Genomic DNA, 26,073 nt, shown 5'->3' with positions numbered 1-26,073 from the left:
TGGAAAGCATTTTCAAACTTTATTTACAACTGTCACAGTGACAAAAAGTAGTTTGGAAAAAAAAAATGCTAGTTTCTCCCTGAGCCTCAAAACAGAACAGACAGAAGTCACAGGAGGTTCATCTCACAACAGGCAATGTCACCGAAGTGCTAGGATTTTTTTTCAATACGATCAATTAGAAATACACACAAATTACAAGAAGAAAAGGAGGAGGAGGGGAGGAGGAGGAGGAGGAGGAGGAGGAGGAGGAGGAGGAGGAGGAGGAGGAGGAGGAGGAGAAGAAGAAGAAGAAGAAGAAGAAGAAGAAGAAGAAGAAGAAGAAGAAGAAGAAGAAGAAGAAGAAGAAGAAGAAGAGGCCAGACAGGAGCTCAGCCACTTGTCTAAGAGCAGCTGGGTCCCCCCAACAGGCTCCACTGCTGAGGGGCCTGACATTAACTGTCAGCCCCTGGCCTGCTCAGACTGCACACAGTTGTACAACATGGTCTAGTGACCAGAGAAAGGAAGAAACCACCCCATAAACACACATATACACAAAGCCGATTTGATACTGGATTTACAAGCACGTCTCCATCACACGGCAAGACCAAGACAGATAATTGGGGCAGGGGTGAGAAGACACCAAAACCCGGGAATTTAAAAGGCCAGACACCTGTCCATAAAGGGAGGCGAGGGAATGAGAAATGCTGCAGGAGGAGAGTGGGAGGAACAGATCTCTGTAGCCAAAACAGAGCAGAGCGGGAGCAAGAGAGAGAGGCTCCCCCATCGTGGGGTTGGCTGCTAACCCTCTCCCACTTCTGCGAGGAGACGGAAAAAGTTATTGCCATCGGTGTGTATCACAGGCAGACGACAGAGGGAAGATGCAGGGGGTAGGGGAGTGACCATCGGCATCCCAAAACCAGACCTTGCCGAATGCCGCGTCAACAGCACACCCCCGCGCTCTTGCCCCAACGTGCCCCAGAGCCACACTGACTTTGAGGTATTAAATACAGCTAGACACATGAGTCCAAAGATGGGGGGGGGGCGTCAACATGGACTGGCAGAGACATGAGGGGACATTGTGGGTGCCTCAGCTGGCTGAGTGAAGCCCAAGGAAGGCTTTCGGTCCACCTCTTGACCAAACAGTCCTCTGAAAACTCTGTCCTCTAACCTGCTATTCCAGAAGGTTCTGAGCCATGATCAGAGGCCAAGTCCAGACGTTAATTTCCCCAGGCAACTGCTGCCCTTGCCAGAAGCAGGTGAGGTGGGAAAGGGATGAAGGTTACCGTTCCACAAGGATACCCCAGTGCACCCCAGATCTTCCCCAAACCTGTGCTCAGGAGCAACAAGAGGAGCTAACCCCATAACAACGACTCCACTGGAGACCTGGTACCACGTGGGAGCCTCAGCACACCCATGGAGCACCATCCGGCATTAAAGCCCACTCGCCAACTAGCCAATCAGGAAACACGCTCTGCTTTTAGCTCCCATGGAAACCAGGCTGGGAAACCCCACTGGAGTGGCGCTGCTGCAGGTCATAGAGGTGACCGTCCATAGCAGAGCTGGGGACCGTCCACCTGACTGCTGTGGCCAAAGGCGAGGGAGGGGCAGACCTGGCGGAGCTAACTCTTCTACCATTCTGCCCCACAGGGACTTGGTAAGAATTCTCAGGAGAGCCACAGTGGAAGGAGGCACTTCCACGCTGCAGCCTTGGAACGTCCCACAAGGGCAGGAAGTGCTCTGGCTATTCCCCAATGTATTAGGAGGCAAAAAAGGGGGGGGGGCAAATAGGGAGGAAAAAACTCAAAAGTACTATCCCTTACAACCGTCCAGGTCCCTGGGGGCTCTGAGAGCCTGGCACAGCTGGGGCAGAGTCCGTGGGCAGAACAGGTGGACACTTCCGCTCCTGTGTGGCCCTCCAGCTGGCTTTGCAGGCAGTTTGTCCTGGCCCTACTTCTCTGTGGGTAGCCAACATGCTTGAAATGAAAGCAAAGGCTGGCGGTGGTGAGCAACAAGACGAGATGAAAACTTTAATTGTCAGGTGCCCCAGCAGCCAGAGCAAATGCTGGTAAGCACTTCCTGGCTGTAGTTCTCTTTAAAAAAAAAAAAAAAAAAAAAAAAAAAAAAAGTAGTGGGGTTTGTTTTTTGTTTTTCTTTTTAACCCAAAAATGTTTCTTGCTCACTTGCTCACCCCACCCCCCACAGCCAGAACCCCCAACACCATACACACACTGCCTCTGGCACTGGAGTTCAGATAGGGATCTCAGAAGCAGCACCCCTTTCCCACACCCCCACCCACACCCCTGTTCTCAGCAGCTTCCTTTCTCAGCCTTGCAAGTTGTCAGAGGGCTCCATTGCTCAACGAATTAAAAAAAAAAAAAAGACAAGAAAAGAAAACGGACTTGGTGATTTTTCAGGTGCAAAACGGAAGCCTCATTTGACATTTTTCAGAATGATTGTGGCTCACTCTTCTTCCGTCACGATGGGAAAAACAGTTCAGGTATGCTGGCTGGCACGACCCGGGCGAGCCTACGGGGTCTCTACTGTTCCTTCTTCTCTTTTGCTGTCTCTTCACAGTTGTCCTGCTCATCCTCCTGGACCAGGAACTCCTCGGGGGGCCACCGGAGCTCCCCGCTCTCCACCTCCCCCTCTGTGGGCTCCACCACGATGGAGGGCAGGCGGTCCTTCAGTTTGCAGCAACGGTCGAAGTCCGACGGGTCTGGAAAGATCTGGAACGTCAAAGAGCAAAGCAGACATCTGGTCACATATATAGATATCTGAAAAGAGAAACTTGGCTTTTTCCTTACAGAGAGAGAGGGGGGGGGGAGGGAGGGAGAGGGGGGGGAGGGGGGGAGAGGGAAAGGGAGGGAGAGGGAGGGAGAGAGGGAGAGAGAGAGAGGGAGGGAGAGAGGGAGAGGGAGGGAGAGAGGGAGGGAGAGGGAGAGGGAGGGAGAGAGGGAGAGGGAGGGAGAGAGGGAGGGAGAGGGAGGGAGAGAGGGAGGGAGAGGGAGAGAGCGAGAGAGGGAGAGAGGGAGAGAGAGAGAGAGAACACACTGGCTGTCTTCCAGGGATTGTGTTCTGCCTTCTAGACACTGTGGGTGTAAGAAAGGAACCAAGAGAGTAGGTTCTAGGGAAAACTATCCCTCAGCCAGACTTTTCTTCTAATTCTGAAGCTCAAAATTTGTGGCTCATACCACTGAGCAAAAGGGTGAGGTGTAGCTCTGCTTTTACTGTTTTACTTCTAGATAAAAGAATGGACAACCATGTCCTCACAGTATGCCGGGCCCTGCTTTGGAATAAGCACTTCATGCTTACAATCCACATCATACAACAGACGCTAAAAACACTATGTTCCCTGCCAGAGTAATTATTGGTGCCTGGAAGAAATAAACAGCCGGGCTCTTCATCATTTCAAACGGACACAGTCAAACGCAAGTGTTAAAAATCCCAGACTTGGGCACACTAGTTGCCGAGGCCCCTTTAGCCTGAAATCAACTAAGGCTCAAGCTCAGGTGTGCTCACTCCCACGCTCCGGCCTCACCTGCCACCTTTGGATCTTCTTGCAACTGCCAAGTCAAAGCCAAAGCCAGATCCAGGCAAGGCCTCCAGTCACAAGCTAGCTGGGGACAGAATCCATGGAACCTTCCTTTTCTTCCCCCTGTGAGCAACTCCTGGCTTCCTGCCAGCTGTGCACCTGGAGGACTCGAATCTCTTTCCAGAGTCCCAGGGAAGAGGCTCCATAACATTAAGGCCCACCGTCTGCCCAGTGCCGACCAAAACACTGAGCCAGGCTGTAAAACTAGGAGCCAAGTCTGGCTTCCCTCTGCACATACTGCCTGCCCTGTGACTACAGCTGACCCAATTCTTTGCCCAGTAGCTAAGCCCTTAATCCTCTGGGATGCTGGTCCCTTGCCATTCATAGCCCTCAGTGACACACCCAAGAAGAGAGAGGAACTTTGGTCTGGGAAATCTGGGGCTCACCAGACCACTGACCCTTGGCACCTTCAAGGCCATTCCCTCCCACTTCTGTGTCTGATAGACAGGAAACCCAGGCCCTTGAGGGGAAAGGAGACTTCCCTGAAGGTCACACAGTCTGTGCATGGCAAACTCAAGTGGATGGAAAGAGACTTTTTTTTGGAGAACTCCTGGGAGGTTCCCTGCTTTGCTGTGCTCAGAGGGTAGAAGATTATCCTTCCCCAGGTCTGTGGTACTCCCAGGGTGTCTGATCTCCCTATCCTCGGACGGGGCCACAGGCCACATGGGGCTTCTGAAAAAAATCGCAGACCTCACAAAGCGTCCCAATCCTTACAGACCAGTGATTATTAACCATTTATCCAATAAAGGCCTATTGCTTGGGATTAAGCCTTAAGCCAGCTGCAGGAGCACGCATCGTTAGAGACTTAAAAGGGCTCATAAAAAGTATCCATAATAGCAGCCAGAAGGAAAACCAACCAGGGAGGGGTTGGGCCCACACAGGTCACGTAGGCCTGGGGAAGCTGGCCACCATCTCCCGTTCTGCCGCCTGCCCACTCCGATGTTGGCCCTTGGACGTCGTGGTGTATTCACATGAACAAGTGTGAGTGGAGAGCAGGGTCAGCCAGGCTTTGAAGGGTGGGGGGGGGGCTTTGCTTACTTCTATGGAGCTTAGCCCTTCTTGGGGGGTGAGGACAGGGGGAAGCTTCCAAGCATGAGCCCTGGGGTGTGGTGCTGGCACTCACTCTCCCGTGAGTGTGGAAAGCACATTTCAGTTTACAAAGCTCTACCAGATGTCTGTCACTTCACTGAGACATCACTACCACCTTAGGGACAGCAAGAGTCTGGGACTCTGAAGGTCACAAGGCAGAACCAGGGTTCAAATCTCATCCTCAGCTAGGATACACCTGGGTCATGTTATCACTTTAGTTTCCCAGATGGAAAATTGACCGAGGGGATCAGGACTCAGGTCCCCCCTTGTCCTATTGGCCAATGTAGGCTCCAGCCCATGGACAAGGATGATTATCGAATAAACAGCAAGTCCAATAAACAGAAGCCCCAAGTTTCCCCAGCCCAGACTTTCATCCTTGTAGACCTGAGATGTGGCTGTGGGAGCTAAAAAGAAGCCTCTGGACCAGCCTCCTACCTTTCCCAAGGCAGCTTGTGGCATGACTCAGAGACATAAGAACCTGATTCTAATGATCACTCAAGCCACAGAATAACAAAAAGGATTAGAGGCAGCCCAGGCCAGCAACAGAACAGCTGATTCTACTCCAAGCTAGGGAGCTGATGCTGATAATGGATGAGGCCATTGATGAGCAGGACCTCCAGCTTCATAATAACTGTATCAAGTAGGTAGTGGTAGATCCCTAAAGTCAGAAAATGAAGACCACATTCCTAGAAATCAGCTGCTCTGGGACTCAGATGTCTACAGGACTCCAGTGAAGTCTTATCTTGGTTTGAGGACACTGGGCTGAGCCACAGCATCTGGATCCTTACTTACTATACCCTTGACATCAGTTCCCTGACCTCTGTCAAGTCCTCTCAAGCTCCCACCTCAATTTCTCCTCCAGAGAAATGAAGGGGCCTTCTCATCACACTTCTCATCACAACTTGGACTCGATGGGTCCAAGATGGCGAACACAGAAGCAATGGAATGCTTTAAGGACAGAAGCAAAATCCCAATCATAATGTCTTCTTTGCAGCGACTCCCCCAGGTCTGGAGTTAGTACCCACTCTCCAGATGTAAAGCAATACTATTAACAATCAATGGCTTTCATAACACAGTCCGGGTCTTTTAAATCCTTGGGAGGCAATCTGAGCATCTGACAGCTGATACTGAGGTAGTTGTAGTGCAAGACTTTTGCACTGTGACTTGCTCAAAGCAGGACCCATTAAAAAGGGGAAAAAATGTTTTTTTGTTTGTTTGTTTGTTTTTGGGACAGGGATTCTCTGTGTAGCTTTGGAGCCTGTCCTGGAACTCACTCTGTAGACCAGGCTGACTTCGAACTCACAGAGATCCACCTGCCTCTGCCTCCTGAGTGCTGGGATTAAAGGCATGAGCCACCACCACCCAGCTCAGGAAAAATCATTTTTTACAGAGCTTGTATTTGTAAAAATTCACTATAATAATTACTCTAAGCCTTTCACTGGAGATTTCATTTTATTATCAGATCACACAAATCTGTGCCTCTGAAAACTATAGCTCTCTCCAAAAATAAATAACAACAACAACAACACACATCCTGTACCAGAACAGCTTCTGTTGTTTCTTGGGGAAAAGACAGAAAGCCTTGCAAAGTGTTTCTGAGTCTTTTGCCAGCACAATCTTATCTCCGACAGCTGCTTAAGAGGCTGACCCTGGGGAGGTCAGCATTTTTCCACTAAGTCATGGTTTTTAATCATCTAGGCAGCAGAAAAATGAGAGGTTGCACCTACAATTTGATGGGGTGGGGAAGGCAATGGGAAAAAAAAAAAAAGAAGAAAGAAAGAACACTCCCGTTCCATTTGCCAAGCACAGGACAGGTATGGTTGGGAAGGCAGGCAAACAGCGCGCGCCATGCTGGGCTGCCCGGCAGAATCTGGCAGAGAACAAAGTAATACCCCTGCTCCAGAAACAAACTGCTTCTGGTTAAACTTTCACGTTTTAGCGCCCCGTCTTCTCTCTGGGCTGCAAACAAAAACAACTGGAAACCCCCTCTACGGGAAAGGCTCTTCAGAAAGACATATGGGAGGTTCCCACTCCCATCCCCAGCAGGGCGAGTCTAGAAGCAAGCATCCAGAAGTCCTATCTATCCCTTCCTATTTCTGCCATCACTGCCCTCCACAACCAGCTGTCCCATTCTGGGACACCCAGGATGACGGCATGGACAGAACTAATGAGCACCAAGTTCCCACCTACACAAAGGGATAGAATCTTGTCAATCACACCCGCACCAAGAACATCTTGAGTCCTACACGAGCAGCATGCTGCGTAGCCCTGGTGACCGTGAATTTCACAGAGGACACCGCTGCAGAGGTACCCTTTGCCAGATGCTCCCTCATCACAATGGGTCCCCGCATCTTGGGAACTTGAGAAGACTCCATTGAAAGGCGAAGGAAGCTTTTAGGAGGTGGTCTGCGTAATGTAGATGGCCAGCATACTGGAGTTTCTGGCTGTGAAGGCTAGTGTAGTCCAAGAGAATGCTCTGCTGTCATGAAAACGTTTTCTATGCTGTCTAGTCCAATGGCCACTAGTCATGGGTGGCTAACTGAACCCCTGAAAGGTGGCCAAATTTTACATGTGACTTAAATAAACACAAATTTCATAAAAATTCAAACAGCTACCATATTCAAGCTACATAATTATGAGGACAATGAAATCAGGGTTTTCAGGGAGACTGGAGCTCCTGGATTGGCTGACCAATACTAGTGGCCTCAGAGCTGAGAAGCTGTGGGGCTGAGGCCAGGTTTCGAGAGCCCATGAACGTAGCCTTTTGCTTGGGCTAGAGAGTCGCTGGTGAGCCAGCTCCCATTTCATGAACAGAGAGAAACTGAAAGACAAAACGAGGCCTCCAAAGGCCCCAAATTTGGAGACCTAGCTATCAGCTGTCTGCCCTTCAGCCAGGTGACCTAAACCTAGCTGCCTCTGGGGTAGGGATAAGAAAGAGTTGCCTGGCACCTACTACGGAAAATGTGAGCAAGTCTAGTCTTTGTGGTCCTTCTCTGTCTGTGCACTGCAGGGCCATCATCTCGGACAAACAAGATGATCTGGCCACAAGGAGGGTGGAGGGCTCCGCAAGGAGCTGGGAGATGCTAATGGGGAAAGCAGACACCAGTAAGTGGGGGTAGATGAAAGATGCTTAGCCGGACACAAAGGGCTAATTACCAGCTATGCAAGCTGAGACATCGGCGGCCCTGGATACCCTGCTCCTCTTTGCTGGGGAGGAACAGAGGGCAGAAGAAGCTGAGGTGGGAAGGAGGGAGGAAGGCCTGGGAGAAATCGTCAGGCTAACTCCCTAAGGCACTGTGCACAAAGCCACACGGTAACCCCTTTACCCTCCCCAGTTGCAGACAGCAACCAAGAACCAACCCCCCAAGCCAACTATGGAAAAGAATGGCTATTCTTACAGGTGGAGCAGGGCTTCGAAAAGTCTGGCTTTTACCTTGTCCCTAACCCTTAATATCTTTGTGGCTTTGTTTGGGTCACTTTAATTTCTCTGAGCCCCTTGAAATGAGGGAGTGGTTTGTACTCTGCAGGGTTTTCGGGGATGGTGCAGGGTCCTGATGCACAGCCTCTCTCGCCGCCCCTCTATAAATATTATAAATATATTCCTCTCTCGCCCCTCTATAAATCTGGATTTCTACTAATGCTGATCTTACAGGGCTTGGGAGAGAGTCAAACCCAGGTATGTGTGAACATGCTCTGGAAACTCTTAAATTGCTAATGCTAGCCCTTAGCAAGTAGAGCAAGGGTCCCCGAGGAGCACTTAGACCAAGGGCCTGGAAAGCCAACAACTGCACTCTGTAGCTAGGGACAGGAGCAAATGAACTACACTCTGGGTTTGTACTCACAACTTCTATGCCAGGTTCTTTTGAGAAAGACCTGTGATGTCACTGCCTCTATTCCCCTACGATATGGATTAGGCCAGCTGGAATGGAAACCACTCTCTTGGCCAAACCCTGTTCTCTCTATGGAGGTCCTGGGAAGTCTCTAACTCTCCTCCCTGGGCCAACTCCAGGGGTCTTCGCCCAGAGAAGTCACATACCTCCTGAACTCTAGATTCTCAAAGCCTGGAATTCTTAGTTTTCCTTGAGAGCGACAGCGGATCTACCCTCTTAGCTGTCTGTAACAGCGAGCAGATGTCGCTGCAGAGGGTGGGACGAAGGAGCAGCAGCTAATTCAGATGAGCAATAGGCCCTGCTCTTTGGTCCTTGTGCTACACATCATGGAAAGAACTACTGTCTTTGAAATCTGACCTCCCACTATCTTATCATGTCATTAGCACTATTAGCACCTTCATGTCTTTTCAATGTGGCTGGGAAAAACACAAGGATTCTCCAGGGCAGAGGGTTACAGAGGGGCTTCAGGGAGGCCAAAATGTTATCCAGTATTGTATGGTCCATCTCAAATCTCAACTTTTCTCTGAACCAAAGCTATAGGACATCTAGCTCACACCACCCTGTCCTTCCCTGGTGCTTCTAATCTTTCAGGGCACTTGAGCAGACACTTGGCCTCTGTAACAACTCTGAACCTCCTTCCTTTGGATCAAAGATGCTTAAGCGCCTAAGCCTTAAAACTGGAAGGAAAAGGAAATCCTTGGGATAAACACCATCTTTCATAAACATCTCTCAAACACACACCCATCCTGCAAGTCAGAGGTTCCAAATTCCAATTAATTAGTACTAATGGCTCCTGATAATGCTGTACCAGGAAACAGATAAAGCATCTGGAATAGTAGAGAATGTCCACAAAGTTCTCTGGGGCATAGATGACTTTGAATATCTATATCTTATCAAATATGTGTATCATCATTACCCCTTGAAAGAAGATGGCCTCCTGCCAAGTCTTCCCAGTTCCTCTCCCCATCTTCCTCCATCAGCATGATACACACGTCCGATGACTACATCTCCTCTCTCAGAAAGTCCAGACTTGCCCAGCTGCCATTTCAACCATCCCTTCTTCCTTCTTCATTTTAGAGACAAAAGTCTTGAGTCTTCAGCCCTGGCATCCTGGTCTGGACTATGCTTCCTAAAACCCTACATTACAGCTTCCAAAGTCACCCCTCAGTGGACATACTCTTTCTCCCAGGACAGCTCTGCTATCCTGCCCCAAGGCCTTTGCTAGGTTTCACTCACTGCCACCTGTACCACACATTACCACATCAACTTCCCTTGCTCCAAAAGTAAATCATCTGCTAATGACCCACCTTTAAAGGTACCATAAAAAGGATATCCGCCCCCCTCCAACAAAAAGCTGCCTGATAGCAATATTTATCTCACTAGCTGAGAGCCCTACTCCTCTCCTCAGCCACAACCTGTTTGAGAGAAGCCACTTTCAAGATCCTTTCCGGGAGGAAACACAGATGAGATGAAAATATTTTCAATCATACTCAGGTTCCATTTGCTTTCTACACAGTGTTGACACTTACACTAATGATATAAAAAGCCACGGTTACTGAAACTGCTGGCACTTTCACAAGTACAGCCAGAAATGTGTGTTTGTCATCACTTATTATCTCTCACCTCACATGTTTGAAACAAAGACAAACAACAACATCAATAACAACCCTCCATGAACTCCATATTCATCCCTCTATGAACTCCATATTCATCAAATACCGACTCTTAGATCATGTTTCCATGTTTGGGGTGGTAAAATGCAAAGTTAAAGTAAAGCATTTCTGCTGCTTACCAAGGTACCTAATAAAAGCACTTACATGGTTGAGTTGCCAGCTAAACTAGCCACTTTTCCAATGGACCACCTTCATACTTGAAAAAAGACTGAAAAAAACAAACTATGGTTATTCCAACATGGATGATTTCTCAAAAGTGAGGAAATGATCTGTAGTTTCAAGGGAAATGGCTGATGGTATTTATCACCAATAAAAAAAAAAAAAATAGGGCCCTGAAGTGCAAATTAGTATTTTGGAAAATTTTTATCGGCAGCCATGATACAAATGCTTGATAACTTCCTAACACTTGCTAGCCTCTGATGAGGCCACAGGAGATATTAACTAATAGGCTTTTTTAAAATATATTGCACAATGAAATGTGTCACCATTTGGAAGATATGAATAACTTATTTCCAAATGATCAGTGCAATACACTACAAAACTGAACACAGGGAAAAGAAACAAGCAAAGTGCAAGCCAGACTAGTAAATTTTAATGTCACAGTACAAAAAGTTCCCTCATGAGGTTTCATCAGAAAAAGCATAACGTTTAATAAACTACCACTTGGAAGCTGGAGAGATGGTTAAGAGCACTGACTGCTCTTCCAGAGGATCCAGATTCCATTCCCAGCACCCACATGGCAGCTCACAACTGTCTGTAACTCCAGTTCCAGGGGACCCAACACCCATGGCAAAACACCAACGCATGTAAAATAAAAATAGATAAATTGGGGGGAAAAATGAAAGAAGAAACTACCACTTGTTGTTGAGTGTGTAATCCTAGCCCTTGGGAGTTAGAGGCAAGGAGGATTTGAAATTCAAGGTCATCTTCTGCTACATAACAAGTTGGAGGCCAGCCTAGGTCACATGAGGTCTTGTCTCAAAACAATGTCAGGGGAGAGTGGGAGGGGAGAGGAGAGGAGGGGTGGGAAGGGGAGGGAAGGGGGGAAGGAGAGAAGAGAAGGAAAAGGGAAGGGAAAGAAATGGAAAGAAAAGAAAAAAAGACTACCACATTTATGTTTTGATGGTGTACCAAAAGCAATCTGGAAAAGCTGTGAAAATATTTCTCCCATTCCTAACTACATAATCTGTATAAGCCAGATTTTATTCATTTACTTCAACCAACACATATTGTAACAAATTTACTCATGGGAAACACACATGAGAATCTCACCATTAGACCAGACATAAGAAAGATTTAAAGATGTAAAAAAAAAAAACAATGCTTTTCTTCTCACTAAGATTTTCTGTTTTGGAAAATATAGTTATTTTATGAAAAACTATTATTTATATCAACATATAATTGCTTCATTGTTATTCTAAATAAACTAATAAGCAAAAATTGAAAAAATCTGTTTTAATTCCTGAAATAATAAATATAAAGACATAACACACATAAACAAAAGCTCATAAATTGTTTTTTTTTTTAATTTTTTTAAGTATTAAACTGAAACCCAAAGTTTAGAAGCATCGGCCTAGAGAGAAAAAGCATTCTCAGAATGATGGCCAGGGAAATCAAGGCTGAAGACAACATACACGTTAACACTGGAATACAGTTGAGTAGAACATCACAAGAGCCTTCAAATATGTCAGAGGCTAACATGGGGACCAGAGAGCAAAGGTTTTCAATCCTATGTGAAGATCTAATACCGGGAGGGTTTCATGTCATCATTCATCAGTCCAACAAAATGACAAGATTAATTCTTACTACGGATGAGGAGATGGAGGCCCACAGTGGCGACATGAGCCGCCTGAGATGGCACAGAAAACACCCAAAACTGGCAGTAGTGACAGTCATTCAGATGACCTCAACCCCTCTGAGTGGAGGGGTTCTGAGCTCTGTGGTGCCCAAAGGACCCCTGGGTAACCCAACACCACATGACTTTAGAGGAGGGCTCATGTCAAGATGACTAGTCCAATCTCCAATTTGCCTCCCACTCCGATGCTGTAGTACCACGGCTCTTCTTCTGGAGGGAGGAGAGAGAGGGTGTCTGGGTATGTATGCCTTTTTGTTGACATAATCACTCGAAGACTTTGAAACAACTGCACCTCCTTTTGCATGCCCAAACACTCCTGCTCTAACCATAGATGTTAACACCTTAAACCGGGATGGGTATACTGCTCTTTTAACTATACTCAGTGTTAGGCTCAGCACAGCAGGGCATGCTTATATACGCAGCACTCAGGAAGTCGAGGCAAGGAGGATTTATCCCGAGTTCAAGAGCTGCACGCTGAGTTACAGGCCAGTCTGGGTTACAGAGTGAAACCCTGCCAGAAAATGAAACAGAAACAACAAAAAGCCCCACTACTTTGACAAAAACAAACAAGCTAAAAACAAAACAAAACTCTACTCGGGGTATTCTGAGAACTATAGTAATTTGCTATCAACCATTTTCTACTAAAACACTTATAAGGAAGATCCTTAGTCAACCTTAGAGTGTTCCTTTCTCTGTCTGAAACTGGATTCCTACTCCATTTGTAAATGGGATTTATTCTTTTTTTTTTTTTTTTAATTTAGACAGTGTTTCATGTATGTAGCCCAGGCTAGTCTGGAACTCACTGAGTACCCCAGGCTTGCCTCAAACTCATAATCTTTCTGCCACATCCTTGTGAGAGCTAAGATTACAGACATGCACCGCCACGCCTGACTGGATATTCTTCTTAATATCTTCTTATATTTTCAAGGTTTTAGCCATTGGTTTTTGCATACTCCCCTTCAACAAAAAGATCTATTATGTATATAAATTGACATTTTAAAATGTCCGGTAACCTGAAGGTTTTATCAATTCAAATTTTCTATATTGGCTCAATGTGGCTATTAGTATCTAACTGATCAATAAACGTATCACAAGTAATTACTAAATACAGAGGTTAATTTTTATTGGATAAGTTTCTCACTGTGAAGGGAGGGGACTACCTGGACATATTGGGTTTTTTATTTTTTATTTTTTTTCCCAGACAGAGTTTTTCTGTGTACCAGCCCTAGCTGTCCTGGAATTCATTTTGTAGACCAGGCTGGCCTCGAACTCACAGAGATCCTCCTGCCTCTGCCTCCCAAGTGCTGGGATTAAAGGCGTGTGCTACCACGCCTTGGGGGGGGCATACTGCTTTTGAATGGTCCATTTCTCTGATGCCCCTAAAGTCTCTACTCCATGACCAGCATATCTCTCTCGTAAAGAGACGACAGGAAGGTGGAAGGAGGGAGTTAGTGGGGCATTCCTTCAGAGTGGCAGTTTGTGCCAAGTCACAGAAGGAAGCCGAAGGCGAGGGCATGGACTTCCTTAGAAACCCCCCCCCTCCCCCCCGTTTCCACGTCCCCCGGAGGGTTTCTGCGACCCTCTGGGGCAGCTGCCTTTCTGTCTTAACACTATGTGAGATGTGCAGCAGCATCTACACAGGGCATCACTGAGAAGGGATTTGGCGAACCTCTCTGATACTGAAGTGCTGGGGTAAACAGTCAGGAAGCACCTGGATGCAGCGAGTCATACTTCAGGGGGTAAATAACAAAGGAGTGCAGGAGTCATAACTGGGTACTAACTGTCACAGCGTTTCTACCAAAGAAGGTACTCAGCATTTGAAGGAAAAAAAAATTCCTTCGTGGCCAGTTCCAGTGATGGCCCCCTAAAGAACCATGCTGCAACATTTCCCACTCCCGGGAGCAGGTGCCCACCAGCCTCACAGCTCCACCTGATTTTTCCGTTATATCCGTGCAGGCGTCATGCTCCTTTTCTACTCGCCTGTTTAGAACATACTTGCTTAAAAAACAAACTTCATCACCACAGAAATAGACAACGAGGCAGTGTGTGCCACAGGCAGTGTCATGGAAAGCACTGGCATTTCCATAAACCAACAGGAGTACGGGACCCTACTTGAACACTGGCCTCCATTGCTTAGATGCACCAGAAGCCTTGCAAACTTGCTGGATAGATGCGAGGCACTCATTAAATTTAGATTTATTTTTAAGTATCCACTCTATCCTAACATCCAGAGAAGCAAAGGTTCTTAACCAGGAACTTCCCATGAGGCAAAAACCCAGGGACCCCAAAATGGTTCCTAACACTAAGGATGCCTTTGGCCGAACTTCATGGGTCTGTACAATTGTACTGGTGTTTTCAAGGTTACATGGTGCTTCATATCATTAATAGAGTGTAGTAGTTTGAATGTAACTGGTCCCCATAAGATCGTGGGGAGTGGCGCTATTAGAAGGTGTGGCTTTGTTGGCGAAAGTATGGCCTTGTTGGAGGAAATGTGTCACTGTGAAGGTGGGTTGTGAGGTCTCATACATGCTCAAGCCATGCCCAGTGAGACAGTCCAGTTCCTATTGCCTTCTGATCAAGATGTAGCCAGCACCATGTCTGCCTGTGTGCCACCATGCTTCCTGCCACAATGATAATGGACTGAACCTCTGAACTGTAAGCAGCCACCTCAATGAAATGTTTTCCTTTATAAGGGTTGCATGGTTATGGAGTCTCTTCACAGCAATAGAAACCCTAGCTAAGACACAGAGTAAGAGACAAACAGAACAATGGCTAGCCTGTATACATTTGGAATCTAGAGAGTATATCTTGTGTTAGCTATGGGTCAAAATATGATCACTAGCTATTTTTTTAATGCTGGCTAAGTGTTTCCTAAGCACTGTTAATTATCATCATGCATGTAATAAATAATTAAGCTACAAGAAGCTGTACAACATCAGAACATACTAAAATAATGAAATGCCTTCTGACCCCACCCACCTGCAGGTTCCACCATTATCCCATCTCTATAGATGCTATAGCCCAGAGATGCTGCCATTTGCTTGAACTTTCAACGCCGACAGATTACACCTTGATACACTCATTGACACATTCTGTTTTTTAAGGTACTATATAACCAAGAGGCTTAATGTCGTTGGCTCTCTCTGGATCAGTAGTTCTATTTCCAGGAACTTATTCCACAGAAACAATTTAGGGTTGTACGGAGATTTGCAGAAAATGATGTTCAGGGTAGGATTCGTCATAAGAACAAAAGACGACGCCACAACCTAGACATCCAGCAATAAGAAGTGGTACATATAGAATGAAATACTGTTTTATAAAGAAAACCAGTGACACGAACAGAGTCACAGTATTAGACTAAATGGAAAAGGATTTGCTACGCATTGGAAAATGTGCACAGACAACCACTGAAAGTAAACATGCCCAAATATTTCAGTAGTGGGGATGTGACCAGGTCATGCCTCTTTGGTCTAGTCTGCTTTGCCACATTCTGTGAAGAATAAATATTATCTTTATAACGATTAGACATCCACATCCATCCACACTTTTACCCTTTGACTCAGAAATCCTACTTGTAAAACTATTCTAAAGAAATAATATAAATTATTCACTAAGATTTATATTAAAATTTCAATGTAAACTATCACAGTATAAGAGAAAAGAAAATATGACCTAAAATTTTCAACAAGACAACTGTGAAACAAATTATCATCCAACCTCATGCTATAACATTAGCTTTTCTAGGGTATAGTGGTGGGTACCTACAAGGGAGGCTGAGGCAGAAGGACTGTTCAGAGTTCAAGGCCAGCCTGGGCTACATAGTGAGTACAAGGCCAACCTAGGCAACTTAACAAGAACCTATCCCAAAATCAAAAGCAAGAAAGAATGTTGGGGGATGTAGCTCAATGGGAAAGCTATTGTCCAGCATGCACAAGGCCTTAGCTTCAATCCCCAGGACCATAAGAACAAAGAGAGAGCTCAATTATTATCAAGATAATTGGTAGTGACACCATGATGCTGGTGACCAGTGCTATTTAGAACCTAAGACCAGAACGAAGTGTCAATTCTGACTGCATGCAGGGCGCTCAAAAAGAGGGTGAAAGATGAATGAGTGTTAAAAATTATGAGTTCTGGCCGGGCGTTGGTGGCGCACGCCTTTAATCCCAGCACTCGGGAGGCAGAGCCAGGCGGATCTCTGTGAGTTCGAGGCCAGCCTGGGCTACCAAGTGAGCTCCAGGAAAGGCGCAAAGCTACACAGAGAAACCCTGTCTCGAAAAACCAAAAAAAAAAAAAAAAAAAAAAAAAAAAAAAAAAAAAAAAAAAAATTATGAGTTCTGGCCGGGCGGTGGTGGCGCACGCCTTTAATCCCAGCACTCGGGAGGCAGAGGCAGGCGGATCTCTGTGAGTTCGAGGCCAGCCTGGGCTACCAAGTGAGTTCCAGGAAAGGCGCAAAGCTACACAGAGAAACCCTGTCTCGAAAAACCAAAAAAAAAAAAAAAAAAAAAAAAAATTATGAGTTCTGCCAGGTAAATGTGTGAAAATCAGAAAAGAAAAACTGAAGAAGAAAAATGAACGTTTCCCAGTAGTCAGCCAATTTTGAAAAGCATAAAAATAACAATATGCATACTTTATCAATGAGAACAGGAAATGACCGACAGAGAGGGGAGGAAGAACCTTCCTGTAACTACAGCACTCTAGCCGGAAAAATAAAGCTCACTGCTGCACTAACATTCCGCTTTCTCAGCTGTATGGCGGAGTGGGAGCATGGGGGACTTACAAGCACTTATACCTGCGTCATCTGCAGGGATGGTCATGGGCAAGTATTTTATGGTCTCCAAAGTGAAGGCAGAAAATCAATTCAAGTCCTGGGGAACCAAACATCTCTACAATGACGTTTGGGATGCTCTCCTGGCTTAATCCAGGCTACTTCACATGAAGGATCTAGAACCCTTTTCCCCTTGGGCTCCAATAAAATCCCTGGCCAAGAAGCAAGCAGTCAACACAGTTTTAGCTGTTGGCGGCCTCTACTGTAAGACCTAACCACCACCACCACCACCCCCAAAAAATAAATAAATAAACAAAAAACAAACAAACCAAAACAACATCAAAACGCTGTCCCAGTACAAGGTGACAAAGACAGGTAGGAGGAGGTGGAAGCCATCCCCACCCATCCCTGAGGTTCACAGTACTACCTCCATAACACTTTGGAGATATCTACTCTGGGCAGAGCCAAGCATTGTTTCTGAGGCAGCTTTGTGCAGTCAACAGGCCAGCAGCAGGCCAAGGATAAACTGCAGGACACAGGATTTGACTGGTTGACACAGATCCGTGCTGGGCGGGCAGGGCGGGCAGGCAGAGGAGAGGCAGGCAGAAGCAGCACTGTGCCTCACCGGGCTGGAAAGGAAGGAAGCCCCGGCGAGCTGCGGCCCTGTGTGAATGAAGTACTGTCTTCATATCCTCTAAGGATTATTTCAGACTCGGGCCTGAAAGATCATCTCAGGACATTTGCCAGACACCCAGGAATAGCTCTTGGCTTCAGTCACAAGATTCACCACCCAAATGCATCCCTTTTCCTCACGATACAGTACAATCCTCCTTTTCTATCCAGCGTATGAGACTGGACGGACTGGGAGAAAATGCTGATCTTGTTAAAACATTTCACCATGGGATTGCCAAGGTACAGAGATAGTCTCGGCCCAGGAAAGGGAAAGAGGAAGCGCCCAATCCAATCCATCATTCAGTACTCATTAAGCATCTATTTGTAGGACACTGGGAACAAAGAGCAGTCTAAGACATAGGCCCTGGCTCTGCAGCATGATGAACACATGGCTACTGGAAGAGGGAGGGTCAGACCCAACACAGGCCTTTTTGAGAGAAGCTGTATGAATCCAGTGTGCAGCCGGCTGGCTGGCTGGCTGGCTGTGGAAAAAAAAAAAAAAAAAAAAAAAAAAAGCCTGCTCTCTCTATGGCCAGGCACAAATACACTGTTGTGCCCATGGGGGTAGGGGAGATGAAGTCTCCCATGGGAACAATTCCAGCCATCTGCAGGCCCTAATCCAGGGACTTCCCACAACAGTGAACATGACCTTTGTGTCCAGGCCTCTAACATGAAAAGGAAGGTGCTGGGCTCTGCTACAGAGAGGACTTGCAATGCAAAGGTGTTGTGTTGGCACAGAAAGAGCCAGTGCTAATCAGAGGAGACAACTCATGCTTCTCCGTCCAATGGACCGACTGTTGCACATCTCATCACTGAGAGCAGAGGAGGAGAAGGAGAAGGGCCAGGAAAAAAAGAGAACTTGCCACGATCCCAGCAATGTGCCGTGTCTATCTATGGCTGACCATCTCCTGCCACGGGCTTTGGGGATTTCAGCTTTATGTCTCTCTGGGGACAACTGAGGCTTTTTTAAAGTCTGATGTTTGTGAAAGATGATTTCCTGGTGACTATGAGACCTGCAGGATACCACAATCTCACATACACTCATTGAGTCCTGCGGCCCTCTCTCCGGGGCCGAGCTACAATTAAGGCTCCAGGCCTGCAAGAAGCAGACACTAAGGGGTGACAAGAAAGGCCAACCCACCCCTGTCCCTCTCTTTACCCTGGGAGATGAAGGGGGAGATGCAGGAGGCTCTTAGCTCTCTGGATCAGAAGGAAGGCATGGGGTGTCGGTGGGGAGACAGGATGGGAACAGTGGGGTGCTAAAAGGAAGTGCCCCTGCTAGCCTTCTGGGAAGGAGAGCCAAAGAGCCTGCCTGAGAGATGATGTCAAAGGCAGGCATGCATGGCCCAAAGTAATAGCAGGTGGAATACCAACGGTAACCAAGGAAGAGCCTCAGGAGGGGCTGTGGCGGTAGCCCAGGTTGGCCGAGGGCTCATCTAGAATGTACGACGACTCTGGGTCTTCTCTCCAGCACCACAGAAGCAGACATGGCCACACAACTCGTAAGAGGGTCTTAAGCTCAAGGTCACTCTCAGCTCCACAGAGAGTTCTAGGCCAGCCCGAGCTAGAGACCTTGTCTATAAATAAATAATATAAAAACGAAAGGAGTCTAGGGAAAGATAAAGGTATCAAACCTCGGACCAGAAGCTAAGGCAGGGACAGGTTTAAATGTGAAGGTACCCTAAACTATGCACCAGGAGAAGTTACAGGGCAAGGCTAAAATGCCAGGGCCCCTTGGGGTTCATCAGCATAAGAACTCATAGGGAAACTATCTGGATCCTTCCCCATACAGAGCCCTGGTCAATTTGAGAGGAGGCCCTCAGAGAAAGATATATCCTTCCTTATACATCAGACTCTTACAGTAATGGGTCCATAGAAAGCAGGCTATACCAGGCATCCAGTGATGAGTCAGCACTGGATGGCACACATTCCTGTCCCCTAAGCTGGTGATTGACTGGGAAACCCATAGATGCAGCATGGGGTTGGAGCTACAGGCCTGAAGGACATAAATATCCTCACAGAGACCCTCCTACATGGCTCTGAGAGCTTGCAGCCGCCCACAGCTTGAGCTAAATGTACTAGGCTTTCTAGTAACCATTTACTCACCCACCCCATGGGGTGTGATAATTCCTGCCAAATAAATGTGCCACGTGGGTTTCACTTACTTGAATGACTCTCCAGATGGATAGGAAGACAAAACAAGGCATTGGCTCCAGATTTTCATACACGCTCACAAAGTGGCATGAACTAGGGGCTGAGGAGGCTGTAGCTGAGTTGGTACAGCGCTTGCCTGGCATGCATGAGGCCCTGGGTTTGGTCCCCTGCACTGCATAAACTGGACACTGTAGTCTCTGCCTCTAATACCAGCACTCGAGAGCTGGAAGCAAGAAAATGAGGGGTTCAAAGTCACCTTTGGCTAGGCTGGGGGATACAGACCCTGTCTCAAAAATAAAATAAAGTATTACTGGTATGAATTTTTAAACAATAATAGAAGGGCTAACCTGAACCCTTCAGAGGATAAAAAAGGAGATGCATTCAGGGTCTGGATAGGTATGGGCTTGACCCATACCTTCAGCAGGACCTTCAGAGGCCACCGTAGAGGTAAATGTGGCTAGTTTCCAAATCAGGAGACTCTTCCCCTTAACACCTGCTTTATAAGCCTAGAGGTTCCTAAGTGGGAAAAGGATGATGGATGGCTAAAGGAGACACAGCTGATAGCCAGGCACCCCTGCCATCAAAGACCTGGCCATGCGAAGGTAATGCAGGATCCACATCCTGAAAACCCAGCACAGCATCAGTGGAAAGTTTAGAATTCAACCCCAAGCACAGGCATTGAAAGAATGACCACACACAATACAGAGATCACAGGAAAACTTAATTTGGGGTGGGTCTGGCAGGTAGGGAAAGTCCAGTGGGTCACTTATATGATGACCTTGTCTCAAGGTCAAATTACAAGCCTGAGAGTCTATTTCATGTGCCAAGTCAGGATTGATGTCTCCAGCCCTTACTCAGTTCCTTGGAAAAGCAGGTCTCAGTAAAAGCCACATACTATTATTATCCTCCGGAGGAGAGCCAAGAACAGAGCGCTGAGTTCCCACCCTTAGCTCCAAGCAGAGCCCAAGCATGCAGGGCGACAAGTTTCAGCCAAGAGCCAGGCCCAGCCAATTCCCAGGGCATTGGTGGGAAAGCTTTTAATTTGATGGCACCAGTTTTGTGGGGGCCCAGAGAGTACCCATCATTTGCCAGTTGCCAGACCAGCTCAGAGTGGAGCCCCACACTTGGCACAAACAGGCTGCCAAGGAGTATCTGAAACTTTGTAAAACTACATGTGAGAGATGGGATTGCCCCCTCAAGGCTCTCATTTTCAAAGCCCAGCCCTTGCTTGGTTCCCTGTTTCATGACACCTCAGATTCTGTAAGAGCACAATACCAATGTCCACACATAGTTTGGCCAGCTGCCTATATTCCAGAAGTGCATGTACATGCTGGTTCCCATAAGCCCCCGGGCCCTGGATGCTGCAACGGGGTACATCAGGCTAAAGGTAGAAAATGCCTAGTAAACGCTGCTTGGCTAAACACTATAACTTTCTCTTTTTTCTTCACCAGACAACCTAGAGCCTTTTTTGAAATCATCTATGACAAGAGTGCTTTAAAGTTCCAGGTAAGGAAAAAAAAAAAAAAAGTTCCAGGTAAGCTATTTGAACACTGGGCAGTAGTCCCCATGCAAGGGACAGAGGTAGATTTTCTGGGGACTGCGGGAACTGAATCCTCAATACAGAGGCAAAAGAAAGGTCTTTGGGGGTCTTTTTCTCAGGAGGTGTCCTGACACTACAAGAACCCAGAAATGCTTTTGTTTGTCTCCGGCCACCAAAGCCCCAATTCAGTCCTCTACCCAGCATGGCAGTCCCCTCCCCCACGTCACCTGTGGTAAGGCTCCTATCTATTAGAATGTCCTCAGGAAGGTGTAGGGCTAAGAAGATGATGTGTTTAAAAGAGGAACACACACACACACACACACACACACACACACACACACACACACACACACACTGACAGCTCTGGCTGGAAAGGTTCTGTGGTGGAAATCTACAACCTGGAACTGAAATATGCCCTCACCTGTAACCAAGACATTTAGTCTGACTCAGAGGCTTGGAAACTTGTATCCAAAACTACCCTGGCAGGTGGGCCGGGGAACTTCTGTACTTCCCGCCTGGCCATGGGGCCCTCAAGGGCCTCCCTTAGTCCTTCTCCCAGAGAAGAAGGTTAGACTAGCCTTGAAAGACCATTTTCCCTTAGGCCCCTCACCCCATGGAATCCTTATTTGCAGCCAACAAGGGAGGCCTGGTATGTTGACATAAAACAAAGAGCTCCTGTACCTCCCGAGCCCGGCTGGTATCTGAAGACATGTTTCCAACCTTCGCTTTTATCATGGCTTCTCTTTGATTACCGCCCCCCCCTCATCACATGGCAGCCACCCCAGCTTCTCTGTTTGTTTCATTCTTCACCAAAGAAGTGTGTGTCCCTGAAACAGCTCTAAGGAATAAGCAGCTGAAGTAAGTCTAGACTCTAGCAGAGCTGGCCTAGGGTGAGGAAGACACAGGTGATGTCAGAAGATCCATCAGGAGTAGAGATTCGAGTCCTCAAATGGGTCAGGGCTAGGGTCTCAGTGGAAAGGTGGGTGGGCATTCCTTTGGAGCTATAGCAAAGGATGGAAGAAATAGCGGGGACAAAGCGTTTGGCATTCTATGCTCCATTCATCTTGCCTGGGCTGGCCACTGTACACAATGCCCTAGCCTCAAAATATTCCCTTCCGGATACCTCTCTCCTCCAGAACGGGCCATCTAGGGACTCTCTGGTGATCCCAAACCAGTTGTTCCTCCCAGAGGGAACCAAAACGCTCTCTTGCTGGCTGGGAGGATATCCTCCACTTTCCTGTGATGTTGAGGTTTCCCCACACTTAAAGAACACACTGTCCAGGAGTGAGAAAGGAGACCCCCCCCACACACACACACACACTGTCTCTTTTGCTGTCCTGTGTATTTATCTCCACTAGACAGGATGATCCCTTCACTACATTCTAGTATCAGCATCCCTAAGAAAGCGTCCTCTTTGGCTCTGTGTAGTTTAAAGGTGAACTTTGAATCGGCCAGTGAACTATCACTCCGAGAAGACAGGCAACCATTCTCCTATCAGACCACGCTTCCCATCAGCTGCATTTTTACTACATACGGCCTGGCTGGGAAGAGCATTCTGCTGTCACTGAGAGAATCGGGATGGCTAGTTAGTGATTTCAGTTAATGTCCCCTGGGTGGCCCAGGCACTACAAATACCTTAAACTCACCTTCTCCCCGTGCTGACTCTTCAACATAGTCCTATAAGATTCAGACCATTGCTGCCTCATTTTACAAATGGAGAAACCAAGGCTCACTGGCAATCAAGGACTTTCTCAAGGTGACATGGCTCTTACAGGTGATACTGGGATCCCCAAACTCTTACAGGTGATATTGGGATCCCCAAATCAAGCCTACTTCCAGTCCCAGAAAAAAAGTACAAGGTCCCCAGAAGTTTGAACGCACCTGATAGGAAAGGCCATCCTTCCGGGGGCTGAGGCCAATCTCTTCCATGGATGGGGTGTTCATCATGACCTCAGTCATCTCAGCCGATCTCAGATAGTCAGGGCTGTGAAGAAATTCAGACCAGACATCAACCCATGCACACGTGCGTGCGGGCACATTTCTCCTCTTAGCGACTTTGTGGCCCTGAGATCAGGGGATTGGCCTAAAGGCAGGACGAGAGATGCTCAAACAGCTCACAGCAAAACAAGCTCGCCTGAGGAAGCAACCTTCAAACCCACAGCGCTGTGGCTTGCTCATCCCCCGAGACAGACAAAGGCCCCATGCTCTGTAACTTCTCCTTCTACCTCCAACCCCTACACAAAGCAAGCTTGGGTTTTCTATTAAACAAACTAGAAACGCCACACACACACACACACACACACACACACACACACACACCATAGGTAGTGTCTACATGAAGCTAATGCCGCTAAGTCTCCCCCCTACCGCCTCCCATTTTTCCACTAAGAATAAGAGTAATCTTGCCCATGAATTTCCAATGGGAACTGCACAGTAGACTTACATAATAACAATAACAGGCCAGCCTCGGGGAGACAAAGTCTAATCATGATGCCTTCTTAACTGGCTCTGTCTGTCTGGTGCCTCTTTAGGCAAAATGTCCCACCCCAAGGGGTCAGCTTTTCTGCAAGCCTCACATCTGCCATCCTGCCCGCTTCTGTAACCCTAGCAGCAGCTGCTCCCAGCTCCCAGCATGAAAAACATCCCGTGGATTAAAAGCCTTCAGGATACACAGATTCTGACTGCAAGGAAATTTCCAGAGGGGCCAAGTTGGCCCACCAATGGCTGACATGTGAAAGGACTTTGTACTCTCTAAGCAGGGTACAAACGGTCCATTATCCTTGCACAGACCATGGGCATACACAGAGTTCAGTATGCATAGTGCCAAATACACATACCAAATCCAGGTACCCACGACACAACACCCAGTATTTTCACTATCATGTCTGTGCACGTGGTTTGAAAAAAAAAGGAAAAAAGCAAGGCAGGGTTAGGCTTTAGAGAGACGACATCTATGAAAACAGGAAGACATGAATCTTTTTTTTTTTTTTAATATACCAGATAGGGTAGAAATGGTTTTCGGCCCTGGCAATTGAAGCAATCAGTTCTGGGAGCCCTCATCATCTTAGAGAACTGTGTGATCTTTAACAGAACTACAGAGCCTCTCTGAGCTGCAGGATCCCTGTTTACTTCTAAGATGCTAACAATGCATAGTTATGTCTGGAGGGGGAAACGTTGCCGGCATCTAGAAAGTGCTAATGAACAAAATAATCATAAACCTTAATGGGTGAGTGAGAGGGGGCTAATATCCCTGAGGGCTCCTAACATCTGCCTTATTTAATTTTGAGCAATGGGGGGGTGGGAAGGGGGGCACAAAGCCTCCACCACCCTTCAAAGCCTCCACCCATAAGATAGCTGACTTGTCTGCACCTGAGGGGGTACACAAGCTCCCAGTGTAGGGGAATTTTACTTTCTTTGGAAACTCGGAGGCCCCTCTAATCAAAGCTAAACTAGCAGGGGGCAGAGACACTAAGAGAGGGTGACAGGCTTGGGGGATAAGTTTAGGTTGAGAAGCTAGACTTTCACCATTTCCTCCCGGGTCTGGAAAAGCTGCCTCCAAACCCCAAAGAAGGGAGTCCGTAGAGCATCCACAGGGCTGTGACCAGGTTCCTAGCGACGGCGGTCTGTTCTTTCTGGGAACTGTGGCGCCGGCCCAAAAAGTTAAAACGAGAAACACGAACTTTCTGAGTTCCTGGGCTAAGCCGAACAGCGCCGTGGCTAGGGCCCACTTTCCTGGGTTCGGAGCTTGCCTTGGACCTGGCACCGGCTCTCCAAGGCCAGCACCTGCAAGCGCGCTCCAGGACCACGGGAGCTCATCTCCCGGTAGCGCCCCTCCTCTACCCCACAGCAGGAAGGAAGAAGCAGCTGGCTCGCACGTCCCAGCAGCTAGAGGCCTCTCCCCGTATCCTTCCCGGCTCTGATCCCCACAACCCGATCCTTCCCGGCTGGAGGCAAACCTCTGCAGCCCCCCACCGAGCTGTGACCGGTTTTCTTCCGCACTGGGAGAGCCCACTCCTCCCCGACCCCGGTCTTCCACAAAGGCGCGTTGAATTTTAGGGGCCACGGAGAGCAGGGGTTGAGAAGGTGCACAGTGCACCCTGCTTGTGTGTGCGGAGAGCGTGTGTCGTCCCCGTCCCCCCCGCCTCCCCCCCAAGCTCTGCAACCCGGGCGGCTGCACCAGCTCAGCCGGGCTGCAGCCGTCCTCGACGCCAAGACTTGCGTGCAAACAAAAAGGAAAAGGGGAGGGGTCGGGCGAGCCGGAGCCCCCTGCACCAGGCAGGACTCATCTCCTGCCGCCCTCTGAGGACAGGGGTTTCCTTAGGAGGCTTCAGGCGCGACGCCGGGTTCTCCCCCACCCAATCGCCACCATATCCACACCCTCTGGCCGCCACTTAAGTGAAGGTTCCGAGTTCACTTCCTTTGTCTGGATGCTCTCAGCACCGCCTCCCCCAACCCCCAGCTTTGCAACCTTGACGTCGACTCCTGCAGGGGCTGAGGCGGCGGGTTAGCCAGCCCTGGGTGTCCGTGCCACTCTCTGGCCTCGCACGCACCCGGAGCTGCCGGGCCCCCGCAGCCACCTGGGTTAAACGGGCATCCGCCTCAGGCGCAGGATACTCACCAGTGAATGGGGAAATATACAGACATGAAGTCCTAGGGGAGGCTGACCCACGCCCTTGTAATTAAAAAAAAAAAAAAAATGGTCACTGCGTCCCGAATGAGGATGACAGGAGCGCGGAGGAGAGCAGCGGGCAGCCGAGAGCGGGTACAGGGCGATCGCCGGTCCGCCTTCCCGAGACAGCCCCGGCTGCCAGCGGCGTCGGCAGTGCAGACCAAGCTCCCCGCTCTCCACCGAGCTCCGGGTCCC

The 26,073-nt window shown here is 48.0% G+C and overlaps 1 protein-coding gene across 1 annotated transcript; it reads right to left on the bottom strand.

The window, feature by feature from the left end:
* Lbh (LBH regulator of Wnt signaling pathway) lies at positions 1–26,073 on the bottom strand. Its single transcript, XM_076559331.1, has 3 exons — positions 25,828–26,073; positions 23,091–23,193; positions 1–2,705 (listed from the first exon to the last, which is right to left on the bottom strand). The coding sequence occupies exons 1-3, from the start codon at positions 25,851–25,853 to the stop codon at positions 2,517–2,519; spliced, it is 318 nt and encodes a 105-aa protein (XP_076415446.1). The 5' UTR covers positions 25,854–26,073; the 3' UTR covers positions 1–2,516.

This window comes from Peromyscus maniculatus, chromosome 22 (assembly GCF_049852395.1).
Source record: "Peromyscus maniculatus bairdii isolate BWxNUB_F1_BW_parent chromosome 22, HU_Pman_BW_mat_3.1, whole genome shotgun sequence".
NCBI lineage: Eukaryota > Metazoa > Chordata > Mammalia > Rodentia > Cricetidae > Peromyscus > Peromyscus maniculatus.
The sequence above is the reverse complement of the archived record's forward strand: the minus strand, read 5'-3'. Positions and strand labels throughout refer to the sequence as shown.

What these genes read in the sequence shown, in the direction of transcription:
- Lbh (XM_076559331.1), bottom strand. Translation starts at nt 25,853, where the DNA reads ATGTCTGTATATTTCCCCATTCACTG. An exon ending in GTATATTTCCCCATTCACTG is followed by an intron (nt 23,194 to 25,827) that starts GTGAGTATCCTG and finishes ATTTCTTCACAG; the next exon opens with CCCTGACTATCTGAGATCGG. An exon ending in AGGATGGCCTTTCCTATCAG is followed by an intron (nt 2,706 to 23,090) that starts GTGCGTTCAAAC and finishes TTGACGTTCCAG; the next exon opens with ATCTTTCCAGACCCGTCGGA.